Source organism: Oncorhynchus clarkii, chromosome 30 (genome assembly GCF_045791955.1).
Source record: "Oncorhynchus clarkii lewisi isolate Uvic-CL-2024 chromosome 30, UVic_Ocla_1.0, whole genome shotgun sequence".
Classification (NCBI taxonomy): domain Eukaryota; kingdom Metazoa; phylum Chordata; class Actinopteri; order Salmoniformes; family Salmonidae; genus Oncorhynchus; species Oncorhynchus clarkii.
The window spans coordinates 25,903,828-25,923,832 of NC_092176.1; the positions used below are offsets into that span (position 1 = coordinate 25,903,828).

The 20,005-nt window shown below is 43.1% G+C and overlaps 2 protein-coding genes across 5 annotated transcripts in view; one reads left to right on the forward strand and one right to left on the reverse strand.

The window, feature by feature from the left end:
• Positions 1 to 17,239, forward strand: LOC139390080 (tRNA methyltransferase 2 homolog A). Of its 2 annotated transcripts, none has more exons than XM_071137209.1 (12): positions 1 to 108; positions 371 to 1,002; positions 1,354 to 1,462; positions 2,509 to 2,690; positions 4,608 to 4,722; positions 5,138 to 5,253; positions 5,341 to 5,452; positions 15,105 to 15,227; positions 15,452 to 15,527; positions 15,732 to 15,848; positions 15,925 to 16,021; positions 16,124 to 17,239. In XM_071137209.1, the coding sequence occupies exons 2-12, from the start codon at positions 374 to 376 to the stop codon at positions 16,323 to 16,325; spliced, it is 1,878 nt and encodes a 625-aa protein (XP_070993310.1). In that variant the 5' UTR covers positions 1 to 108; positions 371 to 373; the 3' UTR covers positions 16,326 to 17,239. The 2 variants fall into 2 exon arrangements, with proteins under 2 accessions (XP_070993310.1, XP_070993309.1); XM_071137208.1 differs by having other exon boundaries at positions 24 to 136; positions 16,124 to 16,529.
• Positions 16,559 to 20,005, reverse strand: part of LOC139390079 (microprocessor complex subunit DGCR8-like) — a 13,415-nt gene continuing 9,968 nt past the window's right edge. For 2 of the 3 annotated variants that reach the window (XR_011629461.1, XM_071137207.1), the window contains exon 15: positions 17,236 to 19,082. Coding sequence is in view for 2 of the 3 variants with exons in the window: in XM_071137207.1 (XP_070993308.1) it covers positions 18,999 to 19,082 (84 nt within the window). In the remaining variant the exon portion in view is untranslated. Of the gene's footprint in view, positions 19,083 to 20,005 lie in introns of all 3 variants that reach the window. The other variant, XM_071137205.1, reaches the window with a different exon arrangement.

Genomic DNA, 20,005 nt, shown 5'->3' on the forward strand with positions numbered 1-20,005 from the left:
ATATTTTCCACGTGTCCCACAAGATGGCAGCCCGCAGTTTCTTATAGTCAGAAGTGAATTGCCCATAAGCAAATATTATTTGTCAGAGCTGTAAGAGCAAAAGTGAAGGTGATTTTATTGTTTGCTCTTCTGTATAGTAAGTCCTAGGCTAGCCGTTATTTTCAGTGCTAAATTATGCTCGTGCTTTTGGTCATTTGCTTTGCTCAATCTCAGCCACTTTGCTACACTCATTGTAACTAACTACTCCGTAAGATCTGCATAACTAAAGAAAGCAGTGCAGAAGTAGTGCATGTCTAATATGTGTAAATGTCACTGATAGTCCAGATGAAGCACACTTTTGTTAATGATGTCCATTATCCCCCTCAAACAGAACATGACAGATGTTGGTGACACCCCAATGGTAGGTTCTCCATCACTGAAAGAGGAGAAGACATCTGACCCCAAAGAAGATTCAGTAGATGGGGTGAAAACAGATGAACCCAAAGCTGAAGGTGGAGGAGAAGAAGCAGCTTCTTCCGACCCTAATAATCTGTACCGCTACGTCCAAGCGGACCTCTTCACCTCTGAGATCTTCAAAGTGGAGATCCAGAACCTTCCCAAATTCATCGGTTTCAACGACTTGAAGAAGTTCCTGGAGAAGCATCGCCTTAACCCGCACAAGATCAAACTGTTCGGGAAGCAGACGTTTGCCTTTGTCACCTTCAAGAACGAAGAGGAGAGGGACAAGGCCATGAAGATGGTGCACGGCATGCAGTGGAAGGGCCGGGTGCTTAGTGTGCGCCTGGCCAAGCCCAAGGCGGACCCTATGCTCAGGAAGAGGGGGCGGGATGAGGCCGGGAGTGCCGGGCAGCCCCCCTCCAAGCGGAAGGAGGCAGAGGAGGACGAGGCGCCGCTCAGCATACAGATCGCCAACGTGGTGACGCCCCTGTGGAATGTGCCTTATGAGGAGCAGCTGAGGAGGAAGGAGCAGGAGGTGGAGGGGGTGCTGCAGAGACTGGCCAGGTACAGAGATGTGTATAGGCCCATGCCATGTGTGGCTTCTGGTTCACTTCACAAGAATAACCTCAAGTGGGGCATCGATAGGATTACTGCAGTCTATTGCATTATATCCTGTCTTATTATATCCTGCCATGAAAGACACCACAGAAATGTACTAATGAGATGACTTCATAGTTTATAGATGACTTTAAGGCCTTTATCTGGTCCTTCCTTTGCTCTAATGAACAGAACAATTGGACATCTTTATTTGAGTATGTCTTTAATAACAATTGCCTACAGAGAAGTCTTACTCAAACTACACAAAGGAAAACTGACTGTACATCATGTTATTATGTCCTCCCATTTTCTGTTCAGAGAAATAGGCAACACCAACAAAGCGATGCTGCCCTGGCTGTTTGTGCAGAAGGAGAAGTACAAGAGAATGTGTTGCCCTCTGGAAGAAATTCGCCCCTCTCCGTCACAGGTACAATGCAATACTGTAGAAACCTCTCTGAGTGCTGTTGTTTTGAGAACCCCAGGATGTTATATTTAAGCAGTAAGGCCCAGGGGGGTGTGGTGTATATAGCCAATATGTCAGAGCAGATCACTGCACCTGTACATAGCCTATCTGTAATTAGCCCATCTGTAATTAGCCCATCTGTAATTAGCCCATCCAACTACCTCTCCCCATACTGTATTTATTTATTTGTCTTGCTCCTTTGCACCCCAGTATCTCTACTTGTACTTTCATCTTCTGTACATCTACCATTCCAGCATCCACCATGGCCTATTTATTGCCCTTATCCTACCTCACTTGCACACACTATATATATACTTTTTTCTACTGTATTATTGACTGTATGTTTGTTTATTCCATGTGTAACTCTGTGTTGTTGTATGCGTTGAACTGCTTTGCTTTATCTTGGCCAGGTCGCAGTTGTAAATGAGAACTTGTTCTCAACTAGCCTACCTGGTTAAATAAAGGTGAAAAAATAATAAATAAATACCACGCCAAAGGGCTGTTCATATGCGCAATGCAGAGTGCCTGGATACAGCCCTTAGCTCTGATATGTTGGCCATATACCACAAACCCCTGAGGGGCCTTATTGAGATAATAAACAGGTTTCCAACGTAATTAGAACAGTAAACAAGTCGTTTTGCGTCAGCCAATAAGCATCCAGGGCTCGAACGACCTGTTTATAATAGGCCTACATATGGCTGCCTGCCCTGGCAACCTGGGGTGAACGTTTGCTGTCGCAGCTTGTACAGGTTTTCTGTGACTACATCAAGAACCTGAAATCATTATGGCTTTTTTGTTGTGGGGTTGATTTAACTATGTCCAGATGCACTCTGGCTTTTGATCATCCTGCTGAAAATGAGTATCTCAGCTACTAGCAAGGCATTTGACAACCTGGTGTCTTAATGAAATACATACACTGACTGCAGTCCCTGCCTGGGTATGCACATGCTGAACTTTGACCCTAAGCATCCTTTGACCTTAAGCATCCTTTCCCTACTCTTATCATGCAGGTTGAATACAGGAACAAGTGTGAGTTTGTCATTGGTATTGGAGCGAATGAAGAGGATAAGACCATAGGCTTCAGACTGGGGAAGTACAAAGGGGGCTCCTGTGCCGTGGTGGGACCCTCAGACAGCATCCATGTCACCACTGAGGCCAAGAGAGTGGTCAGTGAGTTCCAGAAATTCATCAGGTATTAATGTCATCTTACTGAGAGGGAGGCCTCATCTCTGTCCTGCACTGATCCCGCCCTGATCACAGGACTCAATGTCACGTCTCAGTTAAATATTCTGGCCACTGTATCAGATCTGCCCTATATACACTATTTGACCTATATACTGGTTTTAGCATGCAACAAGAAGGAATCCAAAATAATGCTGCATACATCAATACAATAGCCTGGTGGCCTCAGATCTGTTTCTGCTGAATAGACAACTTTTCTGGTTGTCAACTACACTGCTCAAAAAAATAAAGGGAACACATCCTAGATCTGAATGAATGAAATATTCTTATTAAATACTTTTTTTCTTTACATAGTTGAATGTGCTGACAACAAAATCACACAAAAATGATCAATGGAAATCAAATTTATCAACCCACAGAGGTCTGGATTTAGAGTCACACTCAAAATTAAAGTGGTGAACCACACTACAGGCTGATCCAACTTTGATGTAATGTCCTTAAAACAAGTCAAAATGAGGCTCAGTAGTGTGTGTGGCCTCCACGTGCCTGTATGACCTCCTTACAACGCCTGGGCATGCTCCTAATGAGGTGGAGGATGGTCTCCTGAGGGATCTCCTCCCAGACCTGGACTAAAGCATCCACCAACTCCTGGACAGTCTGTGGTGCAACATGGAGCGAGACATGATGTCCCAGATGTGCTCAATTGGATTCAGGTCTGGGGAACGGACGGGCCAGTCCATAGCATCAATGCCTTCCTCTTGCAGGAACTGCTGACACACTCCAGCCACATGAGGTCTAGCATTGTCTTGCATTAGGAGGAACCCAGGGCCAACCACACCAGCATATGGTCTCACAAGGGGTCTGAGGATCTCATCTCGGTACCCAATGGCAGTCAGGCTACCTCTGGCGAGCACATGGAGGGCTGTGCGGCCCCCCAAAGAAATGCCACCCCACACCATGACTGACCCACCGCCAAACAGGTCATGCTGGAGGATGTTGCAGGCAGCCGAACGTTCTCCACGGCGTCTCCAGACTGTCACGTCTGTCACATCTGCTCAGTGTGAACCTGCTTTTATCTGTGAAGAGCACAGGGCGCCAGTGGCGAATTTGCCAATCTTGGTGTTCTCTGGCAAATGCCAAACGTCCTGCACGGTGTTGGGCTGTAAGCACAACCCTCACCTGTGGACGTCGGGCCCTCATACCACCCTCATGGAGTCTGTTTCTGACCGTTTGAGCAGACACATGCACATTTGTGGCCTGCTGGAGGTCATTTTGCAGGGCTCTGGCAGTGCTCCTCCTGCTCCTCCTTGCACAAAGGCGGAGGTAGCGGTCCTGCTGCTGGGTTGTTGCCCTCCTACGGCCTCTCCACGTCTTCTGATATACTAGCCTGTCTCCTGGTAGCGCCTCCATGCTCTGGACACTGCTGACAGACACAGCAAACCTTCTTGCCACATCTCGCATTGATGTGCCATCCTGGATGAGCTGCACTACCTGAGCCACTTGTGTGGGTTGTAGACTCTGTCTCATGCTACCACTAGAGTGAAAGCACCGCCAGCATTCAAAAGTGACCAAAACATCAGCCAGGAAGCATAGGAACGGAGAAGTGGTCTGTGGTCCCCACCTGCAGAACCACTCCTTTCTTGGGGGTGTCTTGCTAAATGCCTATAATTTCCACCTGTTGTCTATTCCATTTGCACAACAGCATGTGAAATTTATTGTCAATCAGTGTTGCTTCCTAAGTAGACAGTTTGATTTCACAGAAGTGTGATTGACTTGGAGTTACATTGTGTTTAAGTGTTCCCTTTATTTTTTTGAGCAATGTATATAGTTTCAACAGCTCTAGGACAATCAGGCTAGAAGAATGGGGGTGCTAGATGTAAATAATGTTATCACCTTCTTTTGACCCATAATTTGTTTATCTACACAGGACAACCCCATACTCAGTGTACAGCCCTGAGACATACGAGGGCCACTGGAAGCAGCTAACAGTGCGGACCACAAGGACCAAGCAGGCCATGGCTATGGTGTTCTTTAACCCACAGGTACAAATAAAACATTCTTCAATGTGGTTAATATTACATTATAAACTGGGAGGTTCAAGCCCTGCATGCTGATTGGCTGAAAGCTGTGATATCAGATCGTATACCACAAGTATGACAAAACTTTTATTTTAACTGCTCTAATTACGTTGGTAACCAGTTTATAATTGCAATAAGGCGTTGCGTCGTGCAAAAGAACAGCCCTTAGCCGTGGTATATTGGCCATATACCACATGTTCTCGGGCCTTATTGCTTAAATAAAAAATATAAGCTCGGGCTGTGGTACAGAAATGTACACATTATGCGTTCTGATCTAAGAATCACTACATTCATCACTGGATTCTTCAGCTGAACAATATAAGTGTAGTGACTCTCCTTTCAAATCCTGTCATTTATTCTCGCCTTTTCTACTTTGCAGAAACTTGAGGAAAAAGAACTAAATGTCCTGAAGAGCTCTATGAAAGAGTATTTCACAGAGGGTGACGGGAAAGAGAGTGGTGTAACTGCTCTGTACTTTGTGTCAGAGGGACAAAGGTAAGATCATTAGAAAAACAACAATTTAATGGTGTGAGAATGCACATGGAAATGTTGTGATTGACAGATAATGTTGTATTCACTAAGGCAATCCCCTAACCCGGAGGACTTGCCGTGTGAGCTGGTAGCTGGAGAGGAGTGTATTCACGAGGAGCTTCTTGGCCTGAAGTTCAGGATATCCCCCCATTCTTTCTTCCAGGTGAGTATCCCATGTCACGTATCGTAGCTGTAGAGTCTTCATCCTATTTACTTACCATCTTCGGTCCATTTGGCATAGTTTTTAAAATTATATTTCATTATATTGAGATAGTGTGTGTTGTATTTCCTCCACCATTTTAAGAGCCTCCAAGTTAGTGTCTCTGAGGTACAGCACTATGAACTCTGTTCTATAGCTGTAAAATACAGTGGGTATCATAATTGGATTTCTTCACATTTTATTGTTTCAAAGTGGGAATAAAAATGATTTAATTGTCATTTTTTTGTCAGCGATCTACACAAAAGACAAATTCTAACTTTTTAAATATTAATGAAAAATAAAACACTTGATTGATTAGATAAGTCTTCACCACCCCTGAGTCAATACATGTTAGAAACACATTTGGCAGCGATTACCGCTGCAAGTCTTTTTAAGTCTCTAAGAGATTTGCATACCTGGATTGTACAATATAAAACTAATTCAAGATGTTGGTGGTCATAGCTTGACAGCCATTTTAACTCAAAAAGCTTATTTAAAAAAAAAGATATATTTTTTATTTATTTTTTATTTCACCTTTACTTAACCAGGTAGGCAAGTTGAGAACAAGTTCTCATTTACAATTGCGACCTGGCCAAGATAAAGCAAAGCAGTTCGACACATACAACAACACAGAGTAACACATGGAGTAAAACAAACATACAGTCAATAATACAGTAGAAAAATAAGTCTATAAAGAATGTGAGCAAATGAGGAGATAAGGGAGGTAAAGGCAAAAAAAAGGCCATGGTGGCGAAGTAAATACAATATAGCAAGTAAAACACTGGAATGGTAGATTTGCAGTGGAAGAATGTGCAAAGTAGAGAGAACTAATGGGGTGCAAAGGAGCAAAATAAATACATTAATACAGTAGGGGGAGAGGTAGTTGTTTGGGCTAAATTATAGATGGGCTATGTACAGGTGGAGTAATCTGTGAGCTGCTCCATTTAAGTAAAGATTTAAGTCAAAACTGTGACTTGGCCTCTCAGGAAAATGTACTGTCTTCCTGGTAAGCAACTCCAGTGTAGATTTGGCCTTGTGTTGTAGGTTGTTGTCCTGCTGAAAGGGGAAATCATCACCCAGTGTATGGTGTGAAGCATGTTTTCCTCTAGGATTTTGCCTGTGCTTAGCTCTATCTCATTTATTTTTATCCTGAAAAACTCGCCAGTCTTTGCCGATGTTAAGCATACCCATACCATGATTCAGCCACCACCATGCTTGAAAATAAGGAGGCAATTACTCAGTGATGTGTTGTTGGATTTGCCCCAAACATAAGGCTTTGCATTTAGGCCAAAAAGTGTGTTCCTTTGCGGTGTTTCCTTTCAGTATTATTTTAGTGCCTTGTTTTTCACTGTCATTTACAGTGTATTCAGAACCCTTGACCGTTTCCACATTTTGTTATGTTACAGCCTTATTCTAAAATGGATTAGATAAATAAATACATCTTCCATCTACACACAATACCCCATAATGACAAAGTGAAAACAGGTTTTTACAAATGTATTACAAATAAAAAATTGAGCTCAGGTGCATCCTGTTTCCATTGATCATCCTTGAGATGTTTCTACCACTTGATTGGAGTCCACCTGTGGTAAATTCAATTGATTGGACATTTGGAAAGGCACAGACCAGTCTATGTAAAGGTCCCACAGTTGACAGTTATCATGAGGTCGAAGGAAGATGGCGCCGACAGTGATGGTCGCCTCGCTTCGAGTCCTTAGGAAACTATGCAGTATTTCGTTTTTTTTAAATGTATTACATTGTTACCCCAGGAAATATTATTACATACAGCCAAGAAGAACTATTGGATACAGTGCCTTGCGAAAGTATTCGGCCCCCTTGAACTTTGCGACCTTTTGCCACATTTCAGGCTTCAAACATAAAGATATAAAACTGTATTTTTTGTGTGAAGAATCAACAACAAGTGGGACACAATCATGAAGTGGAATGACATTTATTGGATATTTCAAACTTTTTTAACAAATCAAAAACGGAAAAATTGGACGTGCAAAATTATTCAGCCCCCTTAAGTTAATACTTGTAGCGCCACCTTTTGCTGCGATTACAGCTGTAAGTCGCTTGGGGTATGTCTCTATCAGTTTTGCACATGGAGAGACTGACATTTTTTCCCATTCCTCCTTGCAAAACAGCTCGAGCTCAGTGAGGTTGGATGGAGAGCATTTGTGAACAGCAGTTTTCAGTTCTTTCCACAGATTCTCGATTGGATTCAGGTCTGGACTTTGACTTGGCCATTCTAACACCTGGATATGTTTATTTTTGAACCATTCCATTGTAGATTTTGCTTTATGTTTTGGATCATTGTCTTGTTGGAAGACAAATCTCCGTCCCAGTCTCAGGTCTTTTGCAGACTCCATCAGGTTTTCTTCCAGAATGGTCCTGTATTTGGCTCCATCCATCTTCCCATCAATTTTAACCATCTTCCCTGTCCCTGCTGAAGAAAAGCAGGCCCAAACCATGATGCTGCCACCACCATGTTTGACAGTGGGGATGGTGTGTGTTCAGGGTGATGAGCTGTGTTGCTTTTATGCCAAACATAACGTTTTGCATTGTTGCCAAAAAGTTCAATTTTGGTTTCATCTGACCAGAGCACCTTCTTCCACATGTTTGGTGTGTCTCCCAGGTGGCTTGTGGCAAACTTTAAACTACACTTTTTATGGATATCTTTAAGAAATGGCTTTCTTCTTGCCACTCTTCCATAAATGCCAAATTTGTGCAATATACGACTGATTGTTGTCCTATGGACAGAGTCTCCCACCTCAGCTGTAGATCTCTGCAGTTCATCCAGAGTGATCATGGGCCTCTTGGCTGCATCTCTGATCAGTCTTCTCCTTGTATGAGCTGAAAGTTTAGAGGGACGGCCAGGTCTTGGTAGATTTGCAGTGGTCTGATACTCCTTCCATTTCAATATTATCGCTTGCACAGTGCTCCTTGGGATGTTTAAAGCTTGGGAAATCTTTTTGTATCCAAATCCGGCTTTAAACTTCTTCACAACAATATCTCGGACCTGCCTGGTGTGTTCCTTGTTCTTCATGATGCTCTCTGCGCTTTTAACGGACCCCTGAGACTATCACAGTGCAGGTGCATTTATACGGAGACTTGATTACACACAGGTGGATTGTATTTATCATCATTAGTCATTTAGGTCAACATTGGATCATTCAGAGATCCTCACTGAACTTCTGGAGAGAGTTTGCTGCACTGAAAGTAAAGGGGCTGAATAATTTTGCACGCCCAATTTTTCAGTTTTTGATTTGTTAAAAAAGTTTGAAATATCCAATAAATGTCGTTCCACTTCATGATTGTGTCCCACTTGTTGTTGATTCTTCACAAAAAAATACAGTTTTATATCTTTATGTTTGAAGCCTGAAATGTGGCAAAATGTCGCAAAGTTCAAGGGGGCCGAATACTTTCGCAAGGCACTGTATAAGAGCAATGTCAACTTACCAACATAACGACCAGGAATACGACTTTCCCAAAGCGGAACCTCTGTTTGTACCACCACCCAGGACAATGGATCTAATCCCAGAAGCCGGCCAAAAACAACAGCGCCGCAGAAGGGGCAGATGGAGCAGCCCTTTAGCAAGGACTGCTCCCCCCCTCTCCTTCTCCATGGCTGACTTGAGTAAAACACTTAAACGTGTTAACCCTCGCAAGGCTGTTGGCCCAGACAGCATCCCTAGCCGCGTTCTCAGAGTATGCGCAGACCAACTGGCTGGTGTGTTTACGGACATATTCAATCACTCCCTATTCCGGTCTGCTGTCCCCACATGCTCGAAGCTGGCCACCATTGTTCCTGTACCCAAGAAGGCAAAGGTAACTGAACTAAATGACTACTGCCCCGTAGCACTCACTTCTGTCATCATGAAGTGCTTTGAGAGACTAGTCAAGGATCATATTACCTCCACCTTACCTGCCACCCTAGACCCACTTCGGTTTGCATACCGCCCCAACAGGTCCACAGACGATGCAATCGCCTGCACACTGCCCTATCCCAAATATAATACCTATGTAAGAATGCTATTCATTGACAACAGCTCAGCATTCAACACCATAGTATCCTCCAAGCTCATCATCAAGCTGGAGGCCCTGGGTCTCAACCCGTCCTGTGCAATTGGGTCCTGGACTTTCTGACGGGCCGCCCCCAGTTGGTGAAGGTAGGAAACAACATCTGCACTTCGCTGACCCACAACACTGGGGCCCCACAAGGGTGTGTGCTCAGCCCCCTTCAAACTCCCTGTTCACCCATGACTGCGTAGCCAGTCATCAAGTTTGCAGACAACACAACAGTAGTGGGCTTGATTACCAACAACCATGAGACAGCCTACAGGGAGGAGATGAGGGCACACGGAGTGTGGAGTCAGGAAAAAAAACTCTCACTCAATGTCAATAAAACAAAGGAGATGATCGTGGACTTCAGGAAACAGCAGAGCGACCACCCCCCTATCTACATCGAAGGGACAGCAGTGGAGAAGTTGGAAAATGTTAAGTTCCTAGGCGTACATATCACAGACAAACTGAAATGGTCCACCCAAACAGACAGTGTGGTGAAGGCGCAACAGTGTCTCTTCAACCTTAGGAGGCTGAAAAAATTTGGCTTGTCACCCAAAACTCTGATAAACTTTTGCAGATGCACAATTGAGAGCATCCTGTCAGGCTGTATCACAGCCTGGTATGGCAACTGCACCACCCTCAACCTCAAGGCTCTCCAGAGGGTGGTGCGGTCTGCACAATGCATCACCGGGGGCAAAACTACCTGACCTCCATGGCACCTACAGCACCCGATGTCACAGGAATGCCAAAAAGATCAAGGACAACAACCACCCGAGCCACTACATCCTCTCACTGTCAACTGCGTTTATTTTCAGCAAACTTAACGTGTAAATATTTGTATGAACATAAGATTCAACAACTGAGACATAAACCGAACAGGTTCCACAGACATGTGACTGACATAAATGGAAATGTGTCCCTGAAAAAAGGGGGGGGATAAAAAATCAAAAGTAACAGTCAGTATCTGATGTGGCCACCAGCTGCATTAATTACTGCAGTGCATCTCCTCCTCATTGACTGCACCAGATGTGCCAGTTCTTGCTATGAGATGTTACTCCACTCTTCCACCAGGGCACCTGCAAGTTCCCAGACATTTCTGGGGGGAATGGCCCTAGCCCTCACCCTCCGATCCAACAGGTCCCAGACGTGCTCAATGGAATTGAGATCCAGGTTCTTCGCTGGCCATGGCAGAACAATGACATTCCTGTCTTGCAGGAAATTACGCAGAGAATGAGCAGTATGGCTGGTGGCATTGTCATGCTGGAGGGTCATGTCAGTCCGATAACGCTGTGACACACCGCCCCAGACCATGATGGACCCTCCACCTCCAAATCAATCCCGCTCCAGAGTACAGGCCTCGGTGTAGCGCTCATCCTTTGACGATTAGCGCAAATCCGACCATCACTACTGGTGAGACAAAACCACGACTCTTCAGTGAAGAGCACTTTTTGCCAGTCCTGTCTGGTCCAGCGACGGTGGGTTTGTGCCCATAGGCGACGGTGTTGCCGGTGATGTCTGGTGAGGACCTGCCTTACTACAGGCCTACAAGCCCTCAGTCCAGCCTCTCTCAGCTTATTGCGGACAGTCTGAGCACTGATAGAGGGGTTGTGTGTTCCTGGTGTAACTCGGGCAGTTGTTGTTGCCATCCTGTACCAGTCCCGCAGCTGTGATGTTCGGATGTACCGATCCTGTGCAGGTGTTGTTACACGTGGTCTGCCACTGCGAAGATGATCAGCTGTCCATCCTGTAGTGCCGTCTTAGGCATCTCACAGTACGGACATTGCAATTTATTGCACTGGCCACATCTGCTGTCCCCATGCCTTCTTGCAGCATGCCTAAGGCATGTTCATGCAGATGAGCAGGGACACTGGGCATCTTTCTTTTCGTGTTTTTCAGAGTCAGTTGAAAGGCCTCTTTTAGTGTCCTGAGTTTTCATAACTGTGACCTTAATTGCCTACCATCTGTAAGCTGTTAGTGTCTTAACGACCGTTCCACAGGTGCATGTTCATTAATTGTTTATGGTTCATTGAACAAGCATGGGAAACTGTGTTTAAACCCTTTACAATGCAGATCTGTGAAGTTATTTGGATTGTTACGAATTATCTTTGAAAGACAGGGTCCTGAAAAAGGGACGTTTCTTTTTTTGCTGAGTGTATATATATACTGTGTTTTATACCATCTATTGCACTTTGCCTATGCCGCTCGGCCATCTCTCATCCATATATTTATATGTACAGTGCCTTGCGAAAGTATTCGGCCCCCTTGAACTTTGCGACCTTTTGCCACATTTCAGGCTTCAAACATAAAGATATAAAACTGTATTTTTTTGTGAAGAATCAACAACAAGTGGGACACAATCATGAAGTGGAACGACATTTATTGGATATTTCAAACTTTTTTAACAAATCAAAAACTGAAAAATTGGGCGTACAAAATTATTCAGCCCCTTTACTTTCAGTGCAGCAAACTCTCTCCAGAAGTTCAGTGAGGATCTCTGAATGATCCAATGTTGACCTAAATGACTAATGATGATAAATACAATCCACCTGTGTGTAATCAAGTCTCCGTATAAATGCACCTGCACTGTGATAGTCTCAGAGGTCCGTTAAAAGCGCAGAGAGCATCATGAAGAACAAGGAACACACCAGGCAGGTCCGAGATACTGTTGTGAAGAAGTTTAATGCCGGATTTGGATACAAAAAGATTTCCCAAGCTTTAAACATCCCAAGGAGCACTGTGCAAGCGATAATATTGAAATGGAAGGAGTATCAGACCACTGCAAATCTACCAAGACCTGGCCGTCCCTCTAAACTTTCAGCTCATACAAGGAGAAGACTGATCAGAGATGCAGCCAAGAGGCCCATGATCACTCTGGATGAACTGGGTGGGAGACTCTGTCCATAGCACAACAATCAGTCGTATATTGCACAAATCTGGCCTTTATGGAAGAGTGGCAAGAAGAAAGCCATTTCTTAAAGATATCCATAAAAAGTGTTGTTTAAAGTTTGCCACAAGCCACCTGGGAGACACACCAAACATGTGGAAGAAGGTGCTCTGGTCAGAAGAAACCAAAATTGAACTTTTTGGCAACAATGCAAAACGTTATGTTTGGCGTAAAAGCAACACAGCTCATCACCCTGAACACACCATCTCCACTGTCAAACATGGTGGTGGCAGCATCATGGTTTGGGCCTGCTTTTCTTCAGCAGGGACAGGGAAGATGGTTAAAATTGATGGGAAGATGGATGGAGCCAAATACAGGACCATTCTGGAAGAAAACCTGATGGAGTCTGCAAAAGACCTGAGACTGGGACGGAGATTTGTCTTCCAACAAGACAATGATCCAAAACATAAAGCAAAATCTACAATGGAATGGTTCAAAAATAAACATATCCAGGTGTTAGAATGGCCAAGTCAAAGTCCAGACCTGAATCCAATCGAGAATCTGTGGAAAGAACTGAAAACTGCTGTTCACAAATGCTCTCCATCCAACCTCACTGAGCTCGAGCTGTTTTGCAAGGAGGAATGGGAAAAAATGTCAGTCTCTCGATGTGCAAAACTGATAGAGACATACCCCAAGCGACTTACAGCTGTAATCGCAGCAAAAGGTGGCGCTACAAAGTATTAACTTAAGGGGGCTGAATAATTTTGCACGCCCAATTTTTCAGTTTTTGATTTGTTAAAAAAGTTTGAAATATCCAATAAATGTCGTTCCACTTCATGATTGTGTCCCACTTGTAGTTGATTCTTCACAAAAAAATACAGTTTTATATCTTTATGTTTGAAGCCTGAAATGTGGCAAAAGGTCGCAAAGTTCAAGGGGGCCGAATACTTTCGCAAGGCACTGTACATATTCTCATTCACCCCTTTAGATTTGTGTGTATGAGGTAGTTGTTGGGAAATTGTTTGTGCAGTAAGATCTAACAAGTAATCTGTCGGAACTACACTCGCGTTAACATCTGCTAACCATGTGTATGTGACCAATAACAGTTGAATTGTCTGTAGAGCTCCGAGACAGGATTGTGTCGAGGCACAGATCTGGGGATGGGTACCCAAACATTTCTGCAGAATTGAAGGTCCCCAAGAACACAGTGGCCCCCATCATTCTTAAATGGAAGTAGTTTGGAACCACCAAAACTCTTCCTAGAGCTGATCACCCGGCCAAACTGAGCAATTGGGGGAGAAGGGCCTTGGTCAGGGAGGTGACCAAGAACCCGATCGTCGCTGACAGAGCTTCAGAGTTCCAGAAGGACAGCCAATACTGCAGCACTCCACTAATCAGGCCTTTATGGTAGAGTGGCCAGATGGAAGCCACTCCTCAGTAAAAGGCACATGACAGCCTGCTTGGAGTTTGCCAAAAGGCACCTAAAGACTCTCAGATCATGTTTCTGGGTGGTTTAATACGTCATCCACAGCATAATTATTAACCTGACCATCTTTAAAGAGATATTCAATGTCTGATTTGTTATTGTTACCCATATTCCAATCACTGCCCTTCTTTTATGAGGCTTTTGAAAAGCTTCCTGGTCTTTGAAGTTGAATCTGTGTTTGAAATGCAATACTTGACTGAGGCATATTATAGATGTTGTATGTATGGGGGACAGAGGAAGAGGTAGTCATTCTAAAATCATGTAAGCCCCTATTTTTTGACATAGTGAGTCCATGTACACTGAACAAAAATATTAAGCAACATGCTACAATTTCAAAGATTTTACTGAGTTACAGTTCATATAAGGAAATCAGTTAATTGAAACAAGTTCATTAGGCCCTAATTTATGGATTTCGCATGACTGGGAATACAGATATACAGTGGGGCAAAAAAGTATTTAGTCAGCCACCAATTGTGCAAGTTCTCCCACTTAAAAAGCTGAGAGAGGTAATTTTCATCATAGGTACACTTCAACTATGACAGACAAAATGAGAAAAGAAAATCCAGAAAATCACATTGTAGGATTTTTTATGAATTTATTTGCAGATTATGGTGGAAAATAAGTATTTGGTCAATAACAAAAGTTTATCTCAATACTTTGTTATATACCCTTTGTTGGCAATGACAGAGGTCAAACATTTTCTGTAAGTCTTCACAAGGTTTTCACACACTGTTGCTGGTATTTTGGCCCATTCCTCCATGCAGATCTCCCTAGAGCAGTGATGTTTTGGGGCTGTTTCTGGGCAACACGGACTTTCAACTCCCTCCAAAGATTTTCTATGGGTTTGAGAGAAATAAGCATTATGTGCATATGAAAAATCTCTGGGATCTTTTATTTCAGCTCATGAAACATGGAACCAACACTTTACATTTTATATTTTTGTTGCAAAGTCACACTTTACTCCTGAGGTAATTTAGGCCTTCCTCAACAAGGGGATGAATACTTATACAACAACTATATTTTAATTATTACAAATGTATTTTCCCTTTTGACATTATTGCGTATCCTATCCATTGACCCACAAAAATCACAATTATATTTCAATCCCATGTTGTAACACAGTGAAAAAATGCAAGAGGAATGAATACTTATTATACTCACTGTATGTCATTGACCAGGTAAACACAGGGGCAGCTGAGGTGCTGTACTCAGCTGTAGGAGAATGGGCCCAGCTGGACAAGGACAGCACTGTGCTGGACGTATGCTGCGGGACAGGAACCATTGGCATCTCACTGGCTAAGGTACTATAGAGAACAAGAGAAATGTGTTCGTTGACTTATAAATAAACACACATGGCATCCTACATACATAACAAGCAGGGTTGGGGGTCAAGCGCATTTCAGTTAAGGAAGTAAACTGAAATGGTATTTAACACAACCCTGATTACAACTGTATGGATCAATCCGTCTGGAAATGGATTAGTCCCTTTCTCTGTTGACATTGAGTCGCACCCTGTGTCCTCCAGAGGGTGAGGAAGGTGATTGGGATAGAGATGTGTCAGGAAGCAGTGAAGGATGCCAAAGTCAACGCGAAGATCAATGGTAAGAGGCTTAATCATATTGGTGCCTGGCATCTACTGCCACTTGACCAATGAGGCCAGAAAGAGTTAAGCCTGACATACAGTACATGTTCAAATCTAACATCTAAAATCATACATATCTAATATCTAACTCTGCCTAATCAATCCCCAATACATTTGCTCTAGTGCTATGAGAGAGAACCTCACTGTGACTGAAATATTTCAGGGCTGAGTAATATTGAGTTCCACTGCGGAAAGGCTGAAGACGTGTTCCAGATGGTGCTCAACGCTGTCGTATCCCCCAGCATCACCGCCATCGTGGACCCACCGAGAGCGGGCTTACGTATGTTACAAAATATACTGAATCAGTTTGTCCATGCAATGTATATTTCAATTGACAGTAATTGTCTACCATCTAGATTCAAAGGTCATTCTGGCAATCAGAAGAGCAGAGCATCTGAAAAGGCTGGTTTATGTGGCATGCAATGCCAAGGCAGCCATGAACAACTTCATAGAGTGAGTATAATACCCTATCCTTGTCATTCTGCAAGTGCAGACCAAACATTCAGTATGTCATCTCCATGGGGATTCTTCTGGTTCTAAATTTGATCTGTGTAGTCTGTGCAGGGCTCCCTCCAACCGTGTACGTGGAGCTCCGTTCCGTCCGGTGCGGGCAATGGCTGTGGACCTCTTCCCCCAGACCATGCACTGTGAGATGCTGCTGCTCTTTGAGAGGGTGGATTACAGCTCCAAGAGCAGCAGTGAGAAACCTGATGAAATGACCCAGGGCACTAGCGAGAAGCCAACCACCACAACTTAATAGCACACCCTTTGCAGTCTCACTATCTGCTCATTAAGTTCAACTGTTTTCTACACGTTAATATGTAATCAACGTTATATGGATTCTGTAGTTATACTGTACCATTAAAGGCAGGATAACACTGCATTTCAGTTTTATTTTAATACTGCCTTGCTGTGTAATATTGTTTTACAACTTAAAAATAAAAAGATCCCAGTAAAATAAGCCCTTGTTGATGACTAATACAAGCAGGGGTCAGCCATGACAACTTTATTTGCATAAATGAATTTCACTGAAAGTCAGCAATCCCAAGTCAGTGTTACATACTTCATTTTCTAGGCAGCAATATCTAGCAAATAACTTCAAGTGTAAAAAGCATTTTCACACACACTTGGCAAGACAGAACACACAGGGGGAAGCACATTCGTAAAGCAATCTACTCTAACACAGCAGCCTTGTTCCCATATACGATGAAGTGTTAAGGTGCAGTAGACATTCAGGAAAAGCCACACAAACCAAATACTTCACACAACGAATGCACAGCCATTTATATTTTGTTCTAGCAGGTATTGCATCTTTTTTTCCCTTTCATGTATTGTGTGCAGCAACCTACAGTATTCTATAAAAATGCATAAGACTAAGCTTTGGTTCACACTGCTCCTTTAGCTATCAGATTTAATAATGACATGATTGTATTTTGTTAAGAGGTAAAGTGTACCAACTTCATTCCTGTAGATTGCCTTTTGAGGAGAGGATCACAGTTCCACATATCAATGCTTGAAAATGTGATCACAATGTTTGCAAACAAACGTACACAAAACCTTAAACAATTCTTATTTAAAATCCATATATGCTAAAGGCAATTCTTTCAAAATATCAATATTACTGTCATGTCAAATTATTACAAACAGGCTAAACAATAAATGCTGTAACAAGTAAGAGGCTTGGTCTATCCATTTCCCTTTAAGGGGGGACCTGGGCCCTGTGAGTGCTCTGGGGAGCCCTACATGAAATGGGTGAACTTAGGCAACAGGTAGACAATTGTTTTCTTATCCGTTTATGGGTCCTTAAAGGGAAAGTCCAAAATCGCTTGGTATTTTTTTTCCATTAGTCCACTGTTAAAGTCCTTTAATGTTTTGCAGGTTAGCAGTCAAGTTAAGATATTGGACTTTCAAGAAGCAAAGTGCCACATTATCATGATGCAAAATGTCTATCACAGCAGCTGAACTGTACCAAATAGTAAGATGGCCTGCATGTTGTATTGTTTTGCTTTAAATAGAGTCCAAAAATAAGCGAGTAACACAGAAAAACTAGTCTTCTTAAATATGTAACTACCTTGAATATCTCAATCACTTCTCAATGACTACAGTACTCCAAGCCCTGGTGCCTGTGTTCTGTCTGCAGTGCTAACATGGCAACAGGATCTTAGCTATACGGATCAGCCTTGTTGTCAGCTGTCCATTGATATGTTTCATCCTGTGCCTCCAAAACAAAAAGGTAATTAAAATCATTAGTCCCGCTTAATAGGTCTCGAGATGAATGTCCGTTCCCTAATCAATTCAAAATGAATTTCTCGTACTAAAGACCATGAGCATGTAACAAGAATATGACTGGGGCCTCCCGTGTGGAACAGTGGTCTAAGGCACTGCATCACAGTTGCTAGCTGTGCCACTAGAGATCCTGGTTTGAGTCCAGGCTCTGTCATAGCCGGCCGCGACCGGGAGACCCATGGGGCGGCAAACAATTGGCCCTGCGTCGTCCGGGTTAGGGGAGGGTTTGGCTGACAAGGATGTCCCATCGCACTCTAGCTACTCGTGTGGCGTTTCCTCGGACACATTGGTGCGGCTGGCTTCCGGGTTAAGCGGGCATTGTGTCAAGAAGCAGTGCGGCTGTAACTACCAATTGGATACCAATAAATTGGGGAGAAAAAAGGTTAAAGAAAGTAAGAACAAAAAATAAATAAACCCCAAAACATGACTGGACAGCAAACGATGCATTTGAATATATAACTTTTTTCTTAACAGGTTCACAAGCAAATGAAGTTGGCCATCCAAATTATACACGACATCAATTTCCAATGACAACAGCATATAAATCAGTTTCCCACAGCGTACCTGTATAGCAAAAGCAGAGAGAGCAAACTAATCCGTGAGAATAGGCAATGCTTTAAGTATACAAGGAAACCTGTTAGGAATGTTCAGTCTCTGTAAAGTATCAGGTACTTTAGGTTATATTTGGAGCGTATTATCAATGCAATATAAATGAAGGGTTGAGGGGTCTAGTGGTTGTCAGCAGTTATTACTACGCACAGTAAACAGGCTGACAATTTCTTGTGGATCTTAGATACATGTCAAGTCATCTCAACCGATCTGTCTGCAACCCCTATGGTTCAATTTATAGAAGTGCCACTGTGTAGAGATTGCATCTAGAGGTAGATGGTGTTAACTCTACTGTCTGTTAGTGCATTTGTCCTATTCCTACCCACTAACAATGAATCAAAAATACCTTTGGAGTAAATAATAAAACAGCTTGGAGACAGTGCTAAGAAGATGACCACCGCTATACTAGAAATGTCCAGTTGTATTGCCATTTTACAATGATGCATAATTGGATGGTGGAGTGGCTTTTAAAATCGGACAATGACTATGGCTACCATTGGTCAGTGCCATGTTAGATTGGTTGTAGTGATGGTTCCTAGACGTCAACAGTGCAGAGGGGCTGACTACCAGGCTGGGCTGACTCCATTATGGTCATCTTGGGCTTCTTCCTGGTTTCCTCCTGAACACAACATAAAGACACATCAGGGTTGTATTCATTAGTGCACACAGTAGCAAAATGTTTTGCACCAGAAAACAAAAACAAGCATTTCTTATTGGACAAGTTCAGGTAGTTTCCTAATGTTCGGTGCCTAATGAATAAACCCCAGAAAACAGTTTGAACTGCTGCACCAACCTGTGAGAAACTTACATGGGGAAAAAAATATTCAAGATCATAATCCAGGCTACATTTACAACCAAACATGACTTACCAAATCTCCTTAGTGTCTTTGAAATATATACAGCCCAATAGCCATCATTACTGTTACATCCTCAGAAAGCATGAGATCCTGAGTTGGGAAAATCTTATGCAATACACCGACGCATGTCTTGTATTCAAGATCCTAAATGGCCTGGCTCCCCCTCCACTCAGTATTTTTATTAAACAGAAAACCCAAACATATGGCAGCAGATCCACAAGGTCTGCCATGAGAGGTGACTGGATAGTTCCGTTAAGGAAAAGCACATAGTAAATCCGTTATCACTGTGAGAGCTTCCCATGTCTGTAATACACTGCCATCAGACACACATAACTGCACCACATATCACTTTCACAAAATGCTTGAAGACATGGCTAAAGGTCAATCAGATTTATGAACATAATCCCTAGCTGTGTGTTGCCGCTTTCCATGTTGTCTGTAGCTTGTGAGGTGTGGAAACACTTTGTTGCTTTTATGAATTTTGTCTTGCTGCTTTTTGTTCTATGTTGCTATGTCTGTATGCTACATCTTGCTTGTCCTATGTTGCTCTGTCTGTATGCTACGTCTTGCTTGTCCTATGTTGCTATTGTCTATATTGTAATTGTTTTTAATAACCTGCCCAGGGACTGTGGTTGAAAATTAGCCGGCTGGCTAAAACCGGCACTTTTACTGAAACGTTGATTAA

Bases quoted from the DNA above. Each gene is read 5' to 3' on its own strand.
- LOC139390080 (XM_071137209.1), top strand. From the start codon at position 374: ATGACAGATGTTGGTGACACCCCAATGGTAGGTTCTCCATCACTGAAA. The intron at 1,003-1,353 runs GTACAGAGATGT...TTTTCTGTTCAG, and splicing joins GTGCTGCAGAGACTGGCCAG to AGAAATAGGCAACACCAACA. The intron at 15,528-15,731 runs GTAAGAGGCTTA...GAAATATTTCAG, and splicing joins AGTCAACGCGAAGATCAATG to GGCTGAGTAATATTGAGTTC.